Source organism: Vanessa tameamea, chromosome 7, assembly GCF_037043105.1.
Source record: "Vanessa tameamea isolate UH-Manoa-2023 chromosome 7, ilVanTame1 primary haplotype, whole genome shotgun sequence".
Classification (NCBI taxonomy): Eukaryota; Metazoa; Arthropoda; class Insecta; order Lepidoptera; family Nymphalidae; genus Vanessa; species Vanessa tameamea.
This window is the reverse complement of record NC_087315.1, coordinates 524,450-547,697: the sequence shown is the minus strand read 5'-3', so window position 1 is coordinate 547,697 and position 23,248 is coordinate 524,450. Positions and strand designations below refer to the sequence as shown.

The 23,248-nt window shown below is 35.1% G+C and overlaps 1 protein-coding gene across 3 annotated transcripts in view; it reads left to right on the top strand.

The window, feature by feature from the left end:
- LOC113392194 (uncharacterized) overlaps positions 1-23,248 on the top strand; it is a 71,856-nt gene that overhangs the window by 6,237 nt on the left and 42,371 nt on the right. For all 3 annotated transcript variants that reach the window (XM_064215441.1, XM_064215442.1, XM_064215443.1), the window contains exon 2: positions 20,172-20,295. In XM_064215441.1, coding sequence (XP_064071511.1) covers positions 20,172-20,295 — 124 coding nt within the window. The remainder of the gene's footprint in view (positions 1-20,171; positions 20,296-23,248) is intronic.

Genomic DNA, 23,248 nt, shown 5'->3' with positions numbered 1-23,248 from the left:
AACATAGAAAACTAATGAACTTTTTCTACATCGACTCGATACACATGTGCACACACTACTCGACCACGCAGTCGTCATATATATATAGGACTGGACTGGACCTCGTCCGCGGTTCCGTATCCGCGTTCCGTCGTATTATTTGGATGATCGTAGGTTTAGTTGTAAAAAGTAACCTATGTCCTCCCTTGGGGTTTAAGCTTACCTCATACCAAATTTGATCAAATTCGATTCAGTGTTTAGCCGTGAAAGCGTAACAGACAGATAAAGTTACTTTCGCATTAATAATATGAATGTAAATTACATATATTATTATGCCATACTTGTACTGTTGATTATTGTCAAGGACTTTGTATCGAATTATAACACAATAAACCATTTGAAACCAATAAAATACGTATCTAGTTTGCTTATAAAATTTATAATATATAATAAAAGTGTGCCCAAGGTCAACGACGCAATTGTGAACGGCTATAAATATACCGAGTACTTTCAAGGTCTTAAATATTCGTTATACTTTTAATTTTTTTACGAGATGTTTATATTTTAGAGAATTCAATCTAAAAATATATATTCTTTTAAATATTCAACACAGATTCCATGTTTATTTGAGTGGTTAATATTGAATATTATTATTAGATTTCGGATGTAGCTTATCAAGATTTTGATAGTAAAGGAATCTGCGAATATTTTTAAAGTCAAAAATCAAAGACTTTTTTTGCTGTCTGTTATGGTCAACTTTGATTAAATATCCTTTTGGGTCAAATTTCAGTCAACCCCAACTGCATAATACTTTAATAGTTACGTAGTACTTTCTTAGTCGGTTATAGACGGTAGGCCGACGACCGCAGAGAGCTTAGCTGCAGAACGACAACTTTAGGCTATTGTACCACTGCTGTTTTCCTAAAATTAGGTTGATTTTTTTGGTTCTTGATTTGAACCTTGCGATCTGGTCTCTAACATGTTAGCCACTAAACCAACGAGACAATTGTGTGTAGCGAAAAGTAGTAAGTAAACAATAGCTGATTAATAACCAATCATTTATTGTTTTTTGGTCATAAACTAAATATAAAATAACTTTATTGGGTATTATAGATTCTTGTTTACTTTTTGTTATCATTTTATTAAATAACTAGTTGGGATCGTCTAATTTAATAGATCGTATCAAAATTTGAGATATATTTATGACTGACGGGAATTATCCCGGCATACATTGTAATGCCTGGTCACCTTATCTACATTGATAATTTATCAGACCCCTCGCAATAGCTACTCCTAGTCCAAAGTTTCAACTCGATTCTTTTCATATAATGAGAACAATAACCTTGAGTTAGTTTTATTTTTATTTTATTTAAGATCAACTTTTTGAATACATTGAGTTATAATTCAAATTTCGATTAATTCATCAAACTTGTTCAGAGTTTAATTTATAATCTACAGTGTTTAATCGTTCAAAATAAAAGATTAGTAGTGTAATAAGATCATATGCGCGTTGACCTCTGTCGCTGCTCAGACACGGAAATAATACAAGTTACGTAAGACAGTCGAACGTTTTTTATTGCCGCATATAATGAGGCACACTGCCCACGCTGGGTGGAGACTGGGACCCGAGCAGTTTAACAAATATACGATACGAGTATTTCGTTACGCCTGTTCGTCTTGTTAATTGAACTTTTGTTTGTGGTGATTATTAAAACGCGTTTTGTAATTTTATTACCATTTATATTTGTGTAGTGTATACAAGCTGACCGGCATACTATGAGATAAATCACTACGAATTGCGCTTAATTACTCCGCGTGTTAATTCATTAATTTATTTATTATCTCTTAATTTTTATGAAACGTATTGTTCGCCCGCGACTTTTCTTGCGTTTTAGGGGTTGCTTGTCAAGTGTTAGGTATGAAAAGTCTCAATGTCTGTGTCCTTACTTGGAGTTCAAGCTTGCTTCATACAAATTTCATTAAATTCCGGTTCAGTGGTTTGTCCGTGAAAGACCAACAGATAGACAGTTACTTTCGCATTTATAATATTAGTAAAGATGACTATAGATATTTGTCCCATTTTTAAAACCTAAGTATAGTTACTGCAAGTCACCGTAGAAATTTATATATTTTTTAATTTGTATGTTGGTAATATCGTTTTGGTCAAATTGTAAGCGCCCGGATCGATAATGTCTACATTAATATAATGAACAAAAAAACGCAAAACTCACTTATGTAACAGACGCCTGCCCTAAAACTAAAATTTTAAATATTATGCAGGTTGATATAATTAATCCGATTAATTGTTTCTGCGTGAAACCATGAAAATCAAACGAATTAAATGCACCTCTATTATATTGATATGATTTCGTTTATCTTGTACGCGATTATTCTCGGTCATTGATCACAGATTGATTTATTCTTATCTCATGAGTTCCAAGTTATGTTAATAACGATAGACATTCAATTGATGAGATGAGTTGATGAGAATTTACTTTTTGGTTTTCGTTAAGTATATTGTTTTTGCAGACTTTGAACTTGTTTTTACAAATAAACTAAAATGTATGCGAGTTTTGTCTTTTTGCTTCGTGTTAATCGATATTAAGATTCGATACGGACGCTAAAATATCAGATATGCGTTCAATGATATAATTTCGTTTTTGTTTTGAAATTAAGTCGGTATTTTGTTTAGTACAATATCTTGTATAAATTGTAATAAACGTACATCGACTTACACGTTAAAGTTGGACCGGTAGTTACAACAATATTTACAAGATATTGGAATAAAAACAGGAAAAAAAATCTATGAAGTATGATTCGGATTCGTGTGGCTTTCGTACTATTGAAATTATGAACATCGAGAAAATCTACAACATCAATCGAGGATAACACAACAAGGGCACATTATTAAAACAAAAGCATAAAGAAAACTTGCAATCTCACGCTCGATGCGAATGAATAAAAATAAGTCTGAGACGAAAACAAGCCTCATTATTTCATATGCTTAAACAGTTATTACATAGTATTGTCGTCAGCACCAAAATTCAGCAACAGTGACCATTCTCAAGAGGCTAGCGACTGCCGGACGTATTGTAGTGTACGAGTGTGTGTAGATACAGGTGCACTATCTATTCTCTCACTCTAATAATCCGATGGGACGGCAGAACCGACACGACCGGAATGAGTTCAGGCGCAGGACCAACGGCTTTATGCGCTTTCCGATCACGGTAGTGTAAACACACCAATTACTAGACTGCGGCCTACCCCTGAAATTTTTTTAACTGAACAAACGAAATAACTTATTTTTGTTCTTCTGTTGGCCCGTTTCGGTTTGAAGATAATTGGCTTTATAAGTTTAGACACTAGACTAGACTAGACCAAATGTAAACATAATAATGAATTAATATATAATTTATTGTTCATGGTTGACAAACTAATCGAGAACCGAATAGATTTGCGGTAGCGTTTTGGTTTTAGGTAATCGCGATTGAACGGATAACGCCAAACTGATTAAATCTAAATTGCCTTTATATAGCATGCAACGAATGTTAGTTGGTACTATGTTCAATAATTTATATACTTGAAATATAATAATTAAAAAAGTTATTTTAACGTTACCTAATTATTATGAAGCTTAATAAATGTGTTATATACTTTCAACACTGACTTGCGGTCGTGTCGTTTTGAGTTTCCCTTTTTATATTAGTTTTCGATCGTGACTTCGTCCACTTGTTTTGGATGCGGTCGTAGATTATAACTAAAATAGTAGCCTGTCCTATCAAGCTAGCGTCATACCTGATTAGCCGTGAAATCATAACAGACAGAAAGGCAGAGTTGCTTTCGCATTTATAATATTAATAGAGATCCATTGATTTCTATTTTTATTTATTTTTTTAAGCCTAAAGAAAAGTTATAATATTTAAAGCATCACGTTGACTATTCTGTACATTATTGGACTACTCCATATTGACATATCGAGACAACGCCATTTTTATTACTCTATAGACTTGTCTTAATGTTATTTCGAGTTGACAGTTTATGTCAAATATGTTTTTATCTTCTACAATGCTATGATATTCTTATTAATAATTAAATGATCTATATAAGTATCAATATAATTGCAAGGTTGTATCGCTATTTAATAATGATCATCACATCGATACGTGTTTGCGTCTTTATAACACAGCTGTGAGATAACGATGCTTACGTTAAGCCATAAATTGTATTTGTAACCGTCTTGGGTTTGTGAGAATTATAAAAAAAAAATGTATAAAATGAGCGAGCTTTCTTATATCACAACCAAAATTGTATGCAAAATTTCAGCTCAATTGGTTGGAACTGGTTTGAAATTCAGTTCCAAGATTGACTCATGCATACTAACACATGAAGATAAAAAAAACTTTATAAAACTAATAATAGCTAATATCAAATACAACATCGGTTTAACAATACTAATATTATATTATTTTAATGCAGAACATCTTGTCTCTCTGCGTGTGTAGCCGCCATTAATCATGTATCGCATAACAAAGACTGACAAATAAACACTCAATGTAATGTCAAGTTACAATGTGAGTCTGCCGGATGCTTCGTGCTCACATGGGCTGCAGACGGAGAGAACAAAACGAAACGTGTGCTCTCGGTTTGTTCCCACAGACGTTGCTAAGAGGATCGAGTCAAGGCTATTAAGCGAATCTAACGAAATGTATTTACGTTTTACAATGTGGACATGCGTTCAGGCCTCGGGGCCGGACGCGTTCGGTACCGGCCACCGTTCCGACGAGTGGCAGGTGCTCGCTGAAGACCTGAACTTGACTAGACGACATTTCGTGTGTCGTTCTCGGTACGGTTTTCGCATTAATTAATTTTAATTTCAGAGCTAAGACGAGTTGTTTACACCATACACATGTCAGTGTAGACATGTTGAAGAAACTACTAAATATATCTTGGGTATTTAATTATTCCGAACGTTCTAAAACCGGTATTTATCATAAAGGGCTTTAGTGTTTTTAATAGGTTAGCATTTCGATAAAAACAATTGAGAATAGCTTGTAAATATAGGTATGAATCTTTTGTTTTATTTCTAATATATATCGTTAAGTATAATTAGCAAATCGGTGCAAGCAGGTAGCTTGCGCAGCTCGTGTGCCTCTTGTAGGCCATTCACCCGCTACTACGATAACTGACGTGTTTATTAGATACGTACTAACCGTGTTGCTGCGGTTATTACTGGCAATTTGATATTTGACAAAATTGAGGACACGTCAGTTAAATTACAAATTATATATATCGAGATGGAATAAATAAGTCATATTTACTTTAAAAATACGGAACAACGAAAATAATATATTTAATTTGATAACAGTTACTCAAAAACAAATTCTTATACCGCACACTTTAGAATCGTCGTGTTACAATATTAAATTAAATGTAAAACTACTAACTATTCGGAATGTAGATAATACTAAAAGGAACAAGCAAAAAGCCCAGTAGCTTCTCCTTTCCAACTACTTACGTTGCTGGCATATGAAGAAACGAAGTTACTTATTACCTTGTATTATTTAACAATGCAACCATATAAAGCCAATAGGGTGTAGGGACGTTTTGTAACACGATAATCGGTAAATAGGGTAAACGTAACAACAGGATTTATTTCCCCTTCGTATTGAATACCTTATTTGTGGTGTCACATTGATTGTGTATTGACTGACAACTGAACGCTTGAGGGGACTTGTCGACGAGATGTTACGACAACGTTGACGCACTGTTGAGTGACGTGCCAGCTCTATTGTCCGCCATCTATACAAATATGTTCTCAACTATTAGCTTAATCTGAACCATTATATCCTTTTATTTATGTTTATTTTGTGCTTTGTGCAACTCTGTCTGAGTTGGTATCGCCCACTCATCTCCTTTTCTACCGCTAAACAGTACTACTTAGTATTGTCGTGTTACAGTCGGTAGGGTGAGTGAGGCAGTGTAATTCCCAATTCCCAGGGTTGGTGGCACTTTTTGATAAATATTTCTTTCAGTGCTAATGTATGGTCGGAGAAAAATTGAGAAAACCCTTAGAAAAGTCAATTATATTTTATATTATTTCTGAAACATTAAAGTTAGTATTTTAACGGTTTCTCATAACGATAAGCGACTATTTTTTTGGCTTCTAAGGATGTTTATTTTAAATAAGAATAACGATTGCTTGTGGCATAACAGACGTGATAAGATAAACACTTGATAATCACAGCGTAGGTAATGGCGCCTATGAATGTCTTAAATTAGTGACGTACGTACGTAATGAGGTTAAACCTGTATAAACATTGCTCGCTTAACATGGACCGATTTGGAAAAGTGTTAGAGACTTGATTTTAGAGTATGTTTCATTTGTCCCCCTGTGGGATTAAAAAATGAAGTTTGTTTTCGAGAGTATTCGAAGGGTTAGAGAGCCAGTGTTAGGTTCCGTAGTTGTTGAGGTATTAACGGTGTATGGAATTGTTTTATATTTCCTATACTAGTTTTACACATTGTCTGCATTGTGCCTTTTTAAAATAAATGATAATAAAAAACTTAACAGTAAAATAGTCGCACGATCATCTGTTAATCTACGCTTTTTTTGACGACTTACCGAAACAAAGTTTATCTTTTTTTTTTCGTATGTTTTCCTCGTGTGTAAATAAAGGTATCATTCTTACCTATATGGACAGACTTTATATTAGGTAGTTTTTTGTCTCTATATAATTTATGTATTTCTTTATTCTACCGGATGTTTGATTCAATTATACCACAACTTGTTACTTGATTTAAAACGTCAAATCGATTAAAATTTTATATATTTTTTTAATTCCACGACGATATTAATAAAACGATACGTTAAATGTTTTTATCCTGCGATATTTAGGAGATAAAATACCTGTTTCTTATGCAAAAATGTTTGTCGTGAGACGAAATAGACCTTCTGACCTTTAGCACAATAGTCGCGACGTGCGTCCGTTGAATAGACTAACGTCGGTATGTAAACGCGGTTACCGCAAATTGTTACGAAATGAGGGAATTTAATTTGAATATTGCATGTTTATCGAATAAGCGATATGATACAACATATATCAATAAAGTAATTATGTTACAATGCGATTGCGTATTGAGTCACGTAAGGGTTTCCCGATGTGACTCACTTCGTCCTACCGAACAAATAATATAAGAACACGGCCGAGTCACACGCGACTAGTCATTTACTTTTAGGTTTTATGGTCGGGGCTATTTCGCTCTGATAGGAAATGCAGTCGTTGGTCGCCGATAAGAATCGTTAATTTTGTACCGGCTATGCAAAAACATGTTTATGGACGATAAAAGTGGGATTTAGTTTAATGCGTGTCGACTGTCGACTGTTAAACTTTTGTTTAATATTCTAACTCTTAAATGACATTTTGTTACTTCGGTTCCGGGGTAGATTACCCGTATTAAATAATGGAATTCATGTTTTGAATATCTAATGCTTGTATTACTGTTTGATTGATTATTATCATAAAAAAATTACGTTAAATAAAATAAAAAATAATGTTATAAAAAATCATTAATTCGAGAAATGAAGTACAAATCGCACATGTAATTATTTTTGCTATCAAAAGTAATTGTTATGATGGGAGAATATAAGTTAAATCTCTTTTTTCACCGGCCTGTGTATTGCCGTTGGCCCTAAAGGCCTCTACAGCGTCACATGGAGGCAATCTCTTTTACTAAAGTATTATATGCAGACCTTCACGTAAATGCTTACAGTAACTGTATACAATTTTAACTCATTCGAATGAATAGGTAAGAAAGCATAAACAAAAAAAAACATTTTCATTTTTGTACTTAGTAAACCTGATAGATCTCCTGCCTGTAGATAAAACAATAGACATGGTAATCGGTATATGTATATACCTTCCTCAAAAAATACATATTATATATATATATATATATATATATATATATATATATATATATATATAATATGTATATATATATATATAAATATATATATATATATATATACCAACTATCTTGATAATTGGTCGGATAGTGTCAAGTCCATTCCCTTAAACATATATACGAACATCTATTTGACATATAACGTGTACAGTATAAAAAAAGCAATAACTACACACGAACATCTAATCAATAAAAAGACTGATCGAGTTTCAATAAATTATAAACATGTTTCCTTTTTATGTTTGCAAATTAAATTTAATTCATTTATTACGTAATATCTTCATCAATAACGACCTCACAAATGTATTATGTAAATAACTCGTTCCTGATATTCAAATTGATAATCCCCCTCCATTAGGGCGACGCGCCATTTGATATCTGTTTAGTATTATCTGTCTGTAAATAATTCTTCTTTCAACCATGCTTAATAGAAAATAAAAATGTATTTTTATATACTTAATTTATTTTAAAATTAAATTATGATTACTGACTATTTTTTTTTGTTGCTTTCTTCGAATGGTAAATCGATGTTGACAGAAAGAGATACATATATGTGTATCAGTCTCTCTCGCGAAATATTGTAAAGGTAAAAGGAAATTAGTGAATTATGTTGGTATTTTTGGGCACGATCCGATTTGTGATAGTTTATTCCAATCGTAACAATGAATATCTATACTTCTATACTGATATTATAATTGCGAAATTAACTCTGTCTGTCTGTTGCTCTTTCACGACCAAACCACTTACCCATTATTACTTTACTACGGTTGGATTTGAACCCACGAATTATAAATTAATTATTAAATAAGGGTACATCGATTTTTCAAAATATTGGTCATTTAATTAAATAATAAATACTTCTTATAAAGACACATTTTAATAATTACTAACTTTCCATTTATTTCATACTTATTACTTTTACAGCTCGACCTTTATGTAAAGATAGGTCCTATAAATAATAAAGTGAACCATTTAAAGTAAATTACCATATATTATCCAATTTTTTGTCATCATACGATTTATTAAACAAAACTAAACAAGGGGTACAACATTCGAATGCGATCAAGTTTTACATAATTTGTCCAAAATATCGAGAATCGTCGTTCCATTGTTGAATAAACAATTCTCGACTTTATTCTTCACGTGTAACGATCTGGTCGAATTGGTTGGGTTCATTTAAGACCGGTGATGGTATACCGATGCGTCGGTTAGGCGCGCGAGCTACAAATTGAGCTTGTATTTATTCATGCGAAGGGGACAAGGTTGATATGGGTCGGGGTCGTACGATAAAGGACGTTAGTCGGCCCATCAAAGAACTCGTACCAGTGTCTAAAGTTCCGATGCGAATATCAATCAGCAAATATGTCACATTCGCTCTGATAATGTTGTTAGAACCTTTTAAGTAATTGTTTTGACACAGCCGTTACAGATTTGGGATGCGTTGATCATTTAGTCTGAATAGGTTGATTCAGGTAATTTTCTTGATTTAAGTAATACAATTTTAGTACGCTATGCTTTGTTTGATTACAAGTATTAATTATTTATTTAGAAACGAAGAAACTTCTTTATTAACTCTAGTTGTATCATGAAGTAAATTTTCAATAACAATCTTATCCAAAATTTTATATGGATATCTTATAAATCTCGATCTGTTTTAATACATGTATGGCAGTTGAATTGGCTGAGTGCCAAAGTATTTTAGCCATTATATGCCTAGCTCATGGAACACAAAGGAAATGAGATCAATCACCGAGCACGTAGTTCTACATCTATTTTATATGTCCATTACATGACAGCGGCAGGTCGAATGTTATTTGTTTTCTGGACAAATGTTATTAACTTATTTCGTAGGAAGCGATTCTTATGGTCATACTGTCTCGTTTGTCTTGTCTATTACTTGTGGGGTAATCGTTATTAATTAAATAATAATAACTGACTTTGTATTTGTTTAATCTTATATTGTTAATGGTCCACAAACCCATTACGTAGCTTGGCGTGTTAATCAGAATAACATTCCTCGGAGATAGCGACATAGCTTTCAAAATTTGCAGATTCAAGTTGTAGTCAGCTCGTCTCGTATGACAAAGGATCAATGGCCGTTGAAGCGAGTGAGTCCTAGAGTAGAGATCGCGGATCGGCAAACGCAGCGTAGTATCCTTTATGTAGATTAACCTGAAAAAGGTGATGGAAGCCGAGAAACGAAAACGATATGGCGTGCTTAGGAAGCGTTCTCATTCCAGAAAGTGACTATGATTTGCTAGGTGATGATGATGAATGGAATATCATCAGTATATTCATTGTCTTATATAAAGCGTTACCGTGTACACAATTTTCTATTTTAAGTTATTAGGAGTAAAGTTATTTTCTCAAAGACTTGAAAGTAAAAAAATCCAATCATCATCAAATCTCTTTTGAAAAGGTTAATAAGCTGATAGCAAATAACCTAGCGTGTTCAATCAAACTTGGCTTGACAAGCGTTGAAGAACGTTCCTCTAAACAATTGTCATGCGAGACGAAAAATCAAGGCAGGACAGAGAACAAGACAGAATCAAGAGAGACAGTTATAATAACACTCTTATTCCATTAAAATCAACAGCACATCGTTTAGCAGATAAGTGCGCCTGTGTAATATGTTATTGTGTTAGAATTATTTACACTGAGAAGAGATATCCCAGTTTCTGTAACGCTGATTAAAGTCAAATAATTTCACTTCGATCTGAATTTTTATTGGTCAATGGCAGCGATGACGCGATAGACGACCAATCGACATCCAGTATTTAGTCGGATTATTTAATCTAACTTTGACAATCGTCTTAGAATGTGGAGGTAAATTTAATTAAGACGAATTTGTACGAAAAGTCTTTGTTCACATATACTTAATTATATTATCTACAACCGTCTTATATGTCGTCCTATATGACACTTTGGTAATTAGTGATTGGATTTACACTTATTTAATGAATGTCAAATTAAAAACTACGATGTCGAAAATTTGTGCGCCTGCAAACTTTAACTATGAACATTAAAGAAAAGATAAAAAAAAAATCGATTTGACAAAAATCGCGACTTTGATGATTTTATAATATAGTATTGCAGTGTAAGTGATTATGTCATTATTTGGGTCTTTTTTTTGTTAAAAATAATATCTAGGTACTACAAATCTGCTTTAAGTTGCTGCCAAGCCTCAAAAGATATTTTTTTGTTGTACATTTGCATACCAAGTTATCGTAATCATTAAATAATTTGTAAGTAGGTTATAAAATTATAATTATATTTCGTTATCAATAATTAAAGTTATTTATATTTTTAAGTGAAACATTGTTGCAATCTTGACTTGTTACTTAGACTTAAGACAGTTTTGTATATTATTATGAAAAAACAATTAAACTATTTATATATTTTTAATTTTTATACTACTTGTCGCTCGTGGATTCTCTCTCATTTTAGGGGTTGGTCGTCAGGTGTTGGTATAAAATTATGTCTTATTGAGATTCATGTCTTTTTTACGCTCGATAAACGCATTACGCGTTTCTCCCACATGTTGTGGGGGGATATGTGGGGCAGAGACCCAGGTGTCCATAACGAAGACGCCTTCCCCCGGTCTTCTTCGGCGAAGCGGGTCGGCAGTACTGTTCTTACGCTCCCGCTCCGCGGCCTCCTTCTGTGTCATCACGTTTTCACAGAATAAGACCATTTCCTTCCAGCATCTCTCGCTGTCGATCATAGCCTTTATCACGCTCGGCAGCGAGAGGTCTCCGCCTACAATGGCCGCCAGGGAATGGCGCTGAGGCCCCCATGCGGAACACTCAATCAGGGTGTGGCGGGCCGTGGCCGAAGGCGCGCCGCACTCGTGGCAGGAGGGTGTCAACTCTCGCCTCGCTATCCGGTGCAGATACCTACTGCTAGCCGTGCCCGGTAAGCACCTGCGTCAGCCTGAATGAGAGTGTGCCGTGTCTTCGTTCCACCCAGCGACTCAAGTGGGGATGGATAGCCTCCACTGTTGCCAGGTTTGCCCGTCTGATTCAGCAGCACAAGAGTCTTGTGGACGCCCCTCCTTCGGCAACAGGACCAACTTTCCGTCTTTCCACAGCTTCGGGAACTGTCCATTGGAAAGACACTCTTCAAAAAGTTCCCGAAGCCTCCCTCCTAGTTGTTTCAGAGCGTCACGAAGAACACGTCCTGGAACACCGTCTGGACCCGGCGCTGTGGTTCTGGCCCTTAGTCGTCCAGTGCCATCTCCATCTCTTGCTCCGTGATATGTGGTGGAGCCACATTGACAACCGTCACGAAGCGAGGGTCCATATTTGGTGGAACGTGCTCACTTGGGTGAGGAAATAGTTCCCCAACCAGCCGCAGGAGTCTGCACCTGCCCTCTGTTAAGCAGGGAAAGTTTGAAGAGTAGGGCCCACACCTGGACGGCCCTCTCTCGTGGATTCGTAGCAGGGTTTCCCCAGGCACGTGATTTTGCGTTGAAGTCACCGAGAACCACTGTCGGTTTCGACGACTGCCTGGACACCGCAGCTCTGACGGAGCCGAGGAAGATCTCGAAATTCGCCAGGCTGCGGTTGGGTGAGAAATACATTCCTACAACTACGTACTCTCCCCACCCCGCCACTACGTAGCCCGACCCCCTCTCAATGAGTGAGAGGGGAGGACCCGCTCCATTCCGAATTAGGATCGCCACGGTGCCATCCAAATCCCCTACCTAGTGAGGTAGGGAAGGGATGAAGTAGGGCTCGCAGGCCACAGCCAGGTCGATTTGCCACTCCACCATGGCCTGCAGTAGCAGGTCTTGAGCCCCGGCGCAGTGGTTGGCATTCGTCTGAAGGAAGCTTAGCTTGTCTTTCATGATGACATGGCAGTTTCCTCCTCAGCTTGGCGCCGTCCGCCTTTACTGGTGGTTTGGGTGCCGTCGACCACCTTTCCTTTTGTGATGGATGGGTGACACTCCCTTGACCCCATCAAGTGCTCGAAGGGCCTGCCAGCGTCGGTGCACACTGCGCAGTGCAATTTTCCGGTGCAGGTAGCTGACTTGTGTCCTTCGAAATCACATCTGAAGCACAGTCCTCCTCGTTCCACCTTAGATGGGCAGAGCGCCTTAGTGTGACCAAGACCCATGCACTTGAAGCAGCGCAACGGGCGTTCCTCCAACACGTACACCTTGGGCGAACTCCAACCAACCAGGAGACGACCGGCATCGGACAGCTTTTTCGCTGCTATTACGGGGCATGTCACCTTGACCATCCCAATAAAGCTGGGAACACGCTGTATATCCCCGCACCTTCTCCTTTGTGACGGAGTCGTCCAAGCCTGTCACTTTGAGGTCCACCCGCTTCACGGGCCGTACAACGTTGGCGATTCCGTCCAGCACAGTGCGGAGCTTCTCGGCTAGCTTCTCCGCCTGTGCCTTCGGGAGTTCCAACACCCTGGCTCCCGTGGCCGACCTCCTGACCTTGAGTCCGACGCAAATCCCTAGATCCTGGAGATTGACACGCTGCTCGGCCCGCTCCAGAATATGGGCATATGTAATGTCATTTTCCTGCGCCTCTGGCTGCAGTGTCACAACTACTGCAGCCGAGATTCATGTTTGCTTTATACCAGCTTTCTTCAAATTTGGTTCTGAAGTTTGGCTGTGAATAATATTTGTATTGATTGCCTTTTTTAATGACATATATGTATTCTGATATTTGAGAAGGATTTCTGTGTTAGGTTGAATATAAATGTACGAATTTAATTTTACTCGTAATACCACAATATAACCTTAAATAAGTTTGCATTATATTCGATTAAGGGGTATATCTCCAGCCACAAAACTATGAGATATAGATCAGTATCATTAGATTTGGATCAAATTACATCGAGGCCAAATATAAATTTATTATATTTGCTTAATTCCGTCGGATCTGTTAAGATTATAAGATATAATTGTAATTACACTTGCAACGTTAATGGCTTCACGATAACGTTAACTTATTGTTATTTAAGTCGGTAAATGGTTATTCTACCTAAGTATTAAATCATACCTGACGAGCTGAACGAGCGAAAAGAAAACGCGTTTTAAAAAATTCACGGGTTTCAATCCGGGCACGCATCAAATGTTTATGTTCTTGCTGTTTATAATTGATCTTAATCTTGATGTTGAAAAAAAAAAACATTTTCAGGAAACATGTTTGTGTGTCAGATTAGAATCTGCCTCATGCATTTATTTGGTAGGGATTTTTGCAAGCCCGTCTGGGTACGTGCTACCACACATCAGATATTCAGTAGCAATGCTTACTAGGGGACTGTCAGACGTGTGGGTCGAGAATTTCATTGATTTTTGGTGGTTTGGTAAAACAACCACCAGATAAGAAATAGTATTAGAGTTAATTGGGTCATAGGAACTTAATATATTGGCCTGTAGCCTAGTAGCGTGTTAGATTGCGGAATCTATGGTCTCGTGTTCGCGACCCGAAATATTTTATTTATTTATTTTTAATATATTTGTATAAATATTGCGTAAAATTATTACTTGGTATTGTTGGGTTCCGGTTTCAAGGATTGGCGGAGCATTGGCGATATAAGGAATGGTTAATATTTCTAACAACGCTGTGTCTTTGGGCGGATGTGACCACTTACCATCAGATGGGCCAATTGCCCGTCTGCGTACCTATTCAAAAAAACATATGTACCAATTTTAAATATCGAATTCTATACGTCTTGTGCTCTCAACAAACGAATACGTTTCGCCGAGGCCCGCTAGAACGGTTTCGACATGCATTGCATCATATTTACAATTTGTGAAGATACTCGCGGCCTCTTTAACAGGTGGTCTGTCGTATCTTTGCTATTATTAGATGTAATAACAGCTTGCAACTTAATCTTATGTTAATGTTAGTAAATATGTGTTGAACCAGTAATTTTCCATTCGATTGATGTAATTTATTCACGCTAATTGTACGCATGGAATAAGATCAACACGAGAGTGTTTAATAAATATGCTATTTTATTGACTCCACTTACCTCCGCCGGCTAGTTCTTGTAATGGTATGAAAATGTAGCTCGTTCGTGTTATGTGTGTATGTATATCGTGTAACTAATTCGCTTTAATCCGCTATGATAACATTCGCCACCTACTAATTATTCACTACGTATAATACGTGTCTTGTCGGTACTTGATGTTTTGTTACATAATTGTTAAAGTATCAAATTCATGTTACCATTGAATATAGAAGCATTATACGAATATTGGATGTCATATTAAAAACTACCAAATATTTAGGTATTTAAATACAGAATTTAAATCTTGAAAACTAACTATAAACAATAAATAAATAACAAAAAAACACACGATGTCAAAAATCGCAACTTTGTTGTTTTTTTTTTTTTTTTATTATAGTGTTGCAAGTCGCGACGTATGTTTTACGAATAGACTTTGGTAACTTGCCCGAATTAAACATACCTACAAAAAGTAAGTAATGTTAATATCCCTCTGCTGACCAAAAGCCTCTCCTTTTAAGACGGTTTGGAGTTCACTTGCTGTTTACTACGCTGCTCTAATGCGGGTGGTTACACTTTTTTGATTCTCATACGCCCCGTGACGGTTTCACGAGGAACAAAAGATAAATATACACAGATTAAGCACATTAATTCAGTATTGCTTTTCACTCAGTATCATGGGATAAGATTCGCGTCTTGTAATCACAGAACCATCACTGCTTAGTATGTACATATTGTCGTTAAAAAAAAACACAATCTACGTGACTCGTAATGAAACAAACCAAACGAGCCCACAGTCAGAGTTATGTTAGTTAGTAATTAATTATTATGAGAGTAATATTTATAGTTTTATCCACTATTCATCTCTTGGGTCTCGTCAGATCAGCTCAATGATGAAATGATTCTTAGTCGATAATAAATGTAATTAAAAAAAAAATTGTGAGAATTTTAAACGATAGAAAAGTGCTACTCATGTCTTGTTAGATATGCTATTAAATGTTTCTTACAATCACGTTAATTTGTGAAGTCGAAGCCTGTTTAAAGTATAATCTGTTGATCTAAGGATCGCCACGTTGAGTTTCATTGAAATGGGTTTAGTGGCTTACGTACCATGCGTACCTACCCACCCTAATACGATAATAAAGTTACATACATACATACTCTATACAATGTATTTTTCGAACCGGTGGTATCTTCACATTTAATCTCGTAATGAAGATTGAAAAGTTATCGTAAGAGCCTACTTGAATTTTTTATATATTTTTTTTTATCATTCTATATATAACATAATGATACAAAAATATCTTTTAAATATTACTGGTTGTTGTTCAAGTTGTACAAACAAATTTTTAAATATTACATTATACTAGTATTTACTTGAACAAATTATTTTTAAACATATTAATTGCACTCAATATCTGTTTATACTATATATTGTATACTTGCAATGACTCTCGAACAATAATCACCACCAGAACTATTGATAAATTACTATAAACAAGTGATTTCTTAGTAAAAACATAAAAAGCAATGATTAAACCAATATAAATGATATTCGAACTCTATTGTACGTTACGCATAATAACCATGAATGTGCAAATATATAAGTCGATCCCTATTAAGTATGTTTGGAAATATTGAAAAAAAAAAATACATGTATATGCCTCACTATTGGGCAAACGCTCTCCTCTCCGTTCAAGGAGAACTTTTTGGAACATGTTTTGCATCGACATCATTTCATTCGACACATGCAGGTTTCCTACCCGGCTGGATGTTAGACTTCACCGCCAAGCTGATTTACAAATAAATAAAGCAAATCAGTTGTGTTTGGCCGAATTTATATTCATTATCTTCGGTTAAGATTCACGTGTCTTGTACACGCACAAGAAAAAGTTATATATATAAACATATATACATTTATTTAAAGTATGAATAGTTAATGACGTGAAAGTCTATCCGGCATCCATAAAGAGTCAAATGAGTATTAATATTAATATTCAGACAGTCTAGGTATCGTTCTAAACATCAAGGACATCAGTCGACAGATGTTCGTAATTGCTTAAGCATTTCTTGTCGGCGCCGTTTTCTTGGAAACGTCTCTTTGAATCATCGTTTTCAATAGTTCATTATTCCTATTTGAGACGGACGATTCCTGCGAATCACCAGGAAAACTAGCGATTATTTAAATTCCATTAGATTCGATACGAGAAATATAGCGTATCTTTTAAATGACTTCGTTTAAGTTCCACAAGTTGACATAATTATAACTTAATATTAAAAACCTAAAAGGGTCGAATTGCGTGACTTAACGGGTAAATTGATTTAAGTAATATGAATTAATTTATCCAAAAACGATACCGTAATAACATGCTTATTTAGTCAGCGGTATTTCGTTTCGTACAACTCATACACGTTATTTATGTTAAAAAGTTATAAATTGCCCGCGTTTGGCGGAAACTAAGCGATACAACGCGTGCAAGGTGTAAAAGGGTTCGTGTGCTAAGTAATTATTATCGGCAGCTGTCTATGTACACGCTCCCCCAAACGTTTCATGCGATGCAAAAAGCAAATTTCGCCGCACACTGGCTGACCGACCGCGAACACGCATATATAGTGGTCAAAGCCGCATAGGCCTCGAAAAAAAAAAAAAACAAACAGAATCAAAAAAAGCAAACAAATCCCTTTTTTGTGGTCGCGGCTCACGTTTACCGCGTGTTCCAGACCGTGAACAATCACCGTGAATTATCATGTGAGGCGTTTATGAAAGAGGCTGTTGTAAAGCGAAGCGAGTACTTACGCTGACAAGGTATGTTCTGTCATCGTAAAGGGATTGTGTTGTTTGCAAATTAGAGTTAATAGCTCCGCGAGGTGTGGCACATCTAGATAAAGATTGTTCACGGAATAATTCCTTTGCGATTACTCATACTGTAATCAGAACAGAATCCAATTTTTTTATTAATCATATAGACAGAAAGAACGTAAATTAAAAGTCGGTAAATATTCCACTTCTGGGCAAAATTCAACTATTCTTGAGAAGAAGTATTAATGGAGATATTTCATCACGCTGCTCTAAAGCTGGTTAGTGGATCCATGTGGCAGTTCCATCTGTTTTAGCTATTGGGCAATATCGGCTCAGGAGTAATAAAAGTAAAAAAGGAAATACCTTTGTATATGTTAAAAACATAGAAGATAAAGTCAAATAGGGTTCGGAAATCAATTAACTGTTGTAGTCACTTGGCAGCAGTCAGTTGATCACAGGACGCAGCGAACATGGATGACTAGAAGCCTGCATCGTTCCCTTTTAGCGAATACCCTTTCAATCGCTTACACGAGTCACTGCACCTCACCCTCCCCAGTTCACTATATTAATTAGAATCTACATCTACTATGTCCAATATAATGAAACGTTTATTATAGATGTATTACTAGCTTGTAATTGGAGCAGAGCTTATTGAATGTACTATTTAAATGTTAGTTAATTTAGCTCGAACAATGTACAGTACAAGTATAAGTATGACTGTCGTCAGTGTACATCCAGTACTGGCTGGATAAGTATTTTTAGAAACGTCAACAAGACGAATTGTTAATTGTCTCGTCTTTCACATCAACGTGAACGGTTAAAAATAATACGATTCTCGATTGTTTTGTTTTTCTTTTATCCGTATCGCTGTAGACGTTTAAAAAATATACTGTCTCAAAAGTAAATGCTATAAAATCATACCGGATAAATGTCAAGTTACATTATGATAAAATAAGTCGTCCTTTTTAAATCAGCAAGGAGAAGCTTGCTTGGCTTAATGTCAGTTATTATCATTCTTTTTATAAATGGTATCCTTTATAATAATAACTTGATAATTTACACTTTATTATACTTGTAACCGCAATGACAAGTTTTTGTTGCATAATTATAATAACACAGGCAACGGGTATTATCGTCTTTGTATTTTTTTTTCGTTTTTTAAATTTGTATAATGTTTTTATTTGTCTTCGTTATTTATTGAATCCAATTCTACTTGATATTTTGTATCTTGATGTGCTTCATCTGTTGGTGTGACTGTGAGAGTAAGCCATAACGTATCGAGACGGCCAACGGCATGTTTGCTCTGCCGTCGCTTCTTTTTCTGCTGCTGCTCCTCGTATATGCGTGGTGCATATGCTGTTTACTTCGTTGCTGTATATTATTATAATTATATGACAAATCTATGTATTCTATGAATGAAATTCCTATGCTTTATTTATTTATTGGTCTAACTGCCACATTTTTTTTTTAAATTAAAGATGTCTTTAATTTGTTTAAGGAAAGTAATATTGACATTATAAACTCGTAAGCTCAATGTCATGCGAAGAAATTTTTTCCAGTCGTCCCGAAAAGTATTTTTTCTTTTCAACTTTAAAGTGGGATACGTTCTGGCCGATAAAATTCCTTTTGAAATATTTATCGTGACTTGGGTATGTAATGGTACACGATTTTCACTAAGTCTGCAAAAAAGGCGGCCGCGTCGGAATTCGCAATCACGTAATCTCGATTCTCTTATTTGATCGACTCACTTAAAACACGTTTCAAATTAAAAAATAACTGTGATGTAAGACAATTTGCCTTTACGTTTATTATTTTCACTTTTTTCTTGTGTTTGAAATAATTTATGTATGTTTTATTGAATTGATTTAAACGATGTATTGATTTGAATCGATTCAGTTTCAATTCAGTTAACTGTAGGTTCCGCGTTCTTAATTCATCTTCTAAATAATTTATGTCTGTGTTGTTTCTAGTTATTTCCACACTATTAAAGTTTGATTGTGGTTTCTATAAATACGACGTAAAGACAGTCCATCTTGTATTGTGATGTCTAGTAATACATGTGGCGCTAATCCTTTAAGTCTATCCCCGCCTTTTAATTAACTCTGTCTAGTTCTATTAGGTCTTTGTTCTCATTTGATAAAGTCATTTACGATTAATATATATTCATTCAATATCAGCATTGTCTTTTAATTGAATGTCTGTACAAATATATTATGAACATTTAATATTACTTTCTCTTAACGTCTAGCTTAGTGGATAATTAATGAGTTTCATTACAAGTTACAGAAATTATTTTTATTAATTGATATAATAATAAGCAATTTTGTCGTCGGTGATCTATCAAGTGTTTGTATATGTGTTGTGTGAACTCTTTTCAGAGTTCGTGTAACTTTAATAGGTTTATTATTAATTCAAGCGCAACTGTGTAACCGCAATGTTTTTCTTCCAGTCCCAGTGGAACAGCGTTGAGTAACCTAGCCCAGCTCCGAGAGTACTTGCAAACGACGGGTACATGTAAGTGCGGCCTGCCCTGCCCTCTGAGACCGGAGACAGCCTTTAGTTTCGATTCTAAGGTAATATTTATTTATTTATTTTCATCGTTTGACAAACGCCTTTATATATCAGATAGCGACTGTGTTTTGTTTTATATCGATTCCAGTCGTAATTTAATCGATATCAAAAGTGATCAAGTAAGTCGCTCGCTAATACTAAAAATAAAAAGTTTATAATGTATCAACTATTCGGTGATTTTTTTTATATTTAATTTATTGTGCAAATCTACATAACCCGATAGATGAAATTAATAATAATTCATTCGTGTAAAACTGTCAGAAAAATTTAAATTACGAAAAAATGTGGTATGTTGCTTTGAAAAAGGAGTAAAAATGGCAACTTAAGATTAATGGACTCTACCTCAGATTTGTCTATGTTTTTTTTTATGTACAAAAGCTGCAGCTAAAGCCATTGAGTGATGTCGTATACAATTTGAGGCCGCGGCACAATAAATATACAATCGATGGAACGGGCAAACGACAAGTGGATACGTAGTCTTTAATACTAGTTAGCTCGTTGAGTCAGTCAACTTTTTTCGCTATGGGAATGATTTGGCAGAAGCCGGTTACGGATAATAATACTTTTTGTAGCCGCATTGACGATCTCTCTGAACGCAAATGTGTCGTTTATAACCATTTGTGAATGTTTATGGTACGGTTTAAACAAAAAGTGGTACATTATGGTAATGATGTTATTGATATTAAATCCATCTTTAGTGCTTTTTTTATTGTCCAATGTTATGATTAATGGATGACAATATTAATAAAATCATTCTCAATGTAAACCTGTTTATGATGAATTAATAGATTGTTTCGATATCTCTTGAACATGCCATTTTAATATTTACGTAATGATCAATTGCGTCGCTTATATGTCATTTTATAGAGTGATTATAAGACTTTTTTAAACCTCGATGCGTGAGTATCAGTAATTAGTAGAAGCGAGACAGATAAATGGGCCCTCTGAGTATAAGTGGTCACCACCGCCACTTGACATTGACGCCTACAAACTTGGGAACTAAGATGTTATGTCCCTTGTGCCTGTAGTTACCCTGGCTTACTCACCCTAGAAACGGGAACACAACAACTATGTGTGTACTGTTTGTGAGGAAGTTAGCGTATTTAAATGTATGCGTGACGTGATATCTTCGTGCCCATATCTGTATCATAGTTTTTTGTTTAATTTATCTATTCGATAATTTGAATCTCCATAGATGTGGTGTCCGTGCCATTTGTGTATCTGTATTATCATTATGTACTATTTGAATTTATTAGTTGGTCTGTCTGTGATCTGCATGTTGTATTATAATTCATCATCAACAATCGATGTTTCTGGATTCAATTTGATTACGATGTCCTAATCGTAACTTTGATCTTTTTTTATTCATTTATGACTTATCACTATAATACATTAAAAATTTACAAATATGTTACTACTGTTGTTATAATTTGCTTAAAAACTTATTGTCCATATTTTTGATTAACTAAGCAATTTAATAACTTATGTGATATGTTAGAATCTAAATAAAACTTTACAAAAAAAATTAAATTAGAATAAAGATATATATTTTTTATTTAAATCATTTAATATGATGAAATGAGTCACAGACTCGAAATAGTTGCCAAATCATAGGTATTTGGCTACTGCAGCATGTCTATATGTTACGATTAATATATAATCTTAACTGCCAATATCCGCAGTATCCGTTATGTTTCGTAAAAGTTGATCTGTCGACAGCAAAGTTTTAACCTTAATACAATAATCTATTCGTAATAAATAGCTTGCAATTAGAGTTGATTTGTCAGAACGGCCGTGATTACTTCGTTCTCAATGGATAAACAAATATTTTTCCTTCTCGTTTGTAGCTCTTGTTAATTTACCTTTTTTCGACGTAAACCTTATAATTATCGTGTCTTGTATTCGTTCCAATTAACGCGAACAAGTAAATGAAGATTTGAGTCGTGTGAGTGGCGGGTTTAATGACAGGGTAGTACAGGTACAAACGAATGCGACAATAAACTACGTCTTATCGTTAATGTTTAATTCGATATAAAAATTAATTAGAAAGTTATTTCAATGTTTTGTTTTTTTTTTTTTTCTAGTATTTTTGTGTCGGCCCCATCGTTACACGCTAAATTAAATAAAAATGGTTCAAAATCTAAGACTAATTCAGTCTGAGAGACTCATTAACAAATTCATATAATTTAATTGCCGAAATACTCGAAGGTTTACTAAGAATAGAATGAAATACACCAATATTTATAAAAAATAAATTAAGTTCTTATTTTAGCGTTTCTCTCAAACTGTGGTTACGAACACATGCCAGTAACAAGTGTGAAACATCTTCTAATACACCACATACTTCACAATATATCAAAATACACTGTAAACGATTACAAATTATTGGAACCGTTCAATGAATACCTTTGTATTGGTTTGAATCATTTGTAAAATTATCAGACTGTAACTGTCCTGCTGCTAGGCAAGTATTTATTTTGAAGGAGAATATCTGGAGTTTATTTCACTAAGCTGCTCAGGTGGATATGTTGCAGTCAACCAAATGTAGTTGTTTTATTCGCTATTCAATTAACTGCCTAGCCGTTCAACTAAACGCAAATTTATATTAGAAACGGAAGATATATTGGATAGAATGTATTGCTTGCGACAGATATACCACAAGTTAAATTTTTACCCAATAAACGTATAATTTTTTAACCGAGTTTCTAAATGTGAGTAACAAACAAACCAAGCACCTGAAAATAAAATAGTGCTTGCCTGAATATGAACCCTCGATTTTCAGTTAAGATACGAGCGCTCCTCACTGGCCCATCTTGGTTCTTAAACAATTATACATTGCGGCGAATTCTCCGTTCCACGAAACGACGATGTAGAAAAAAGAAAATAAAACAAGTGTCGGTTTGTTTTTCGATACGTTTATAGGCGACATCAGCGAACCAGTGGACAAAAGATCGT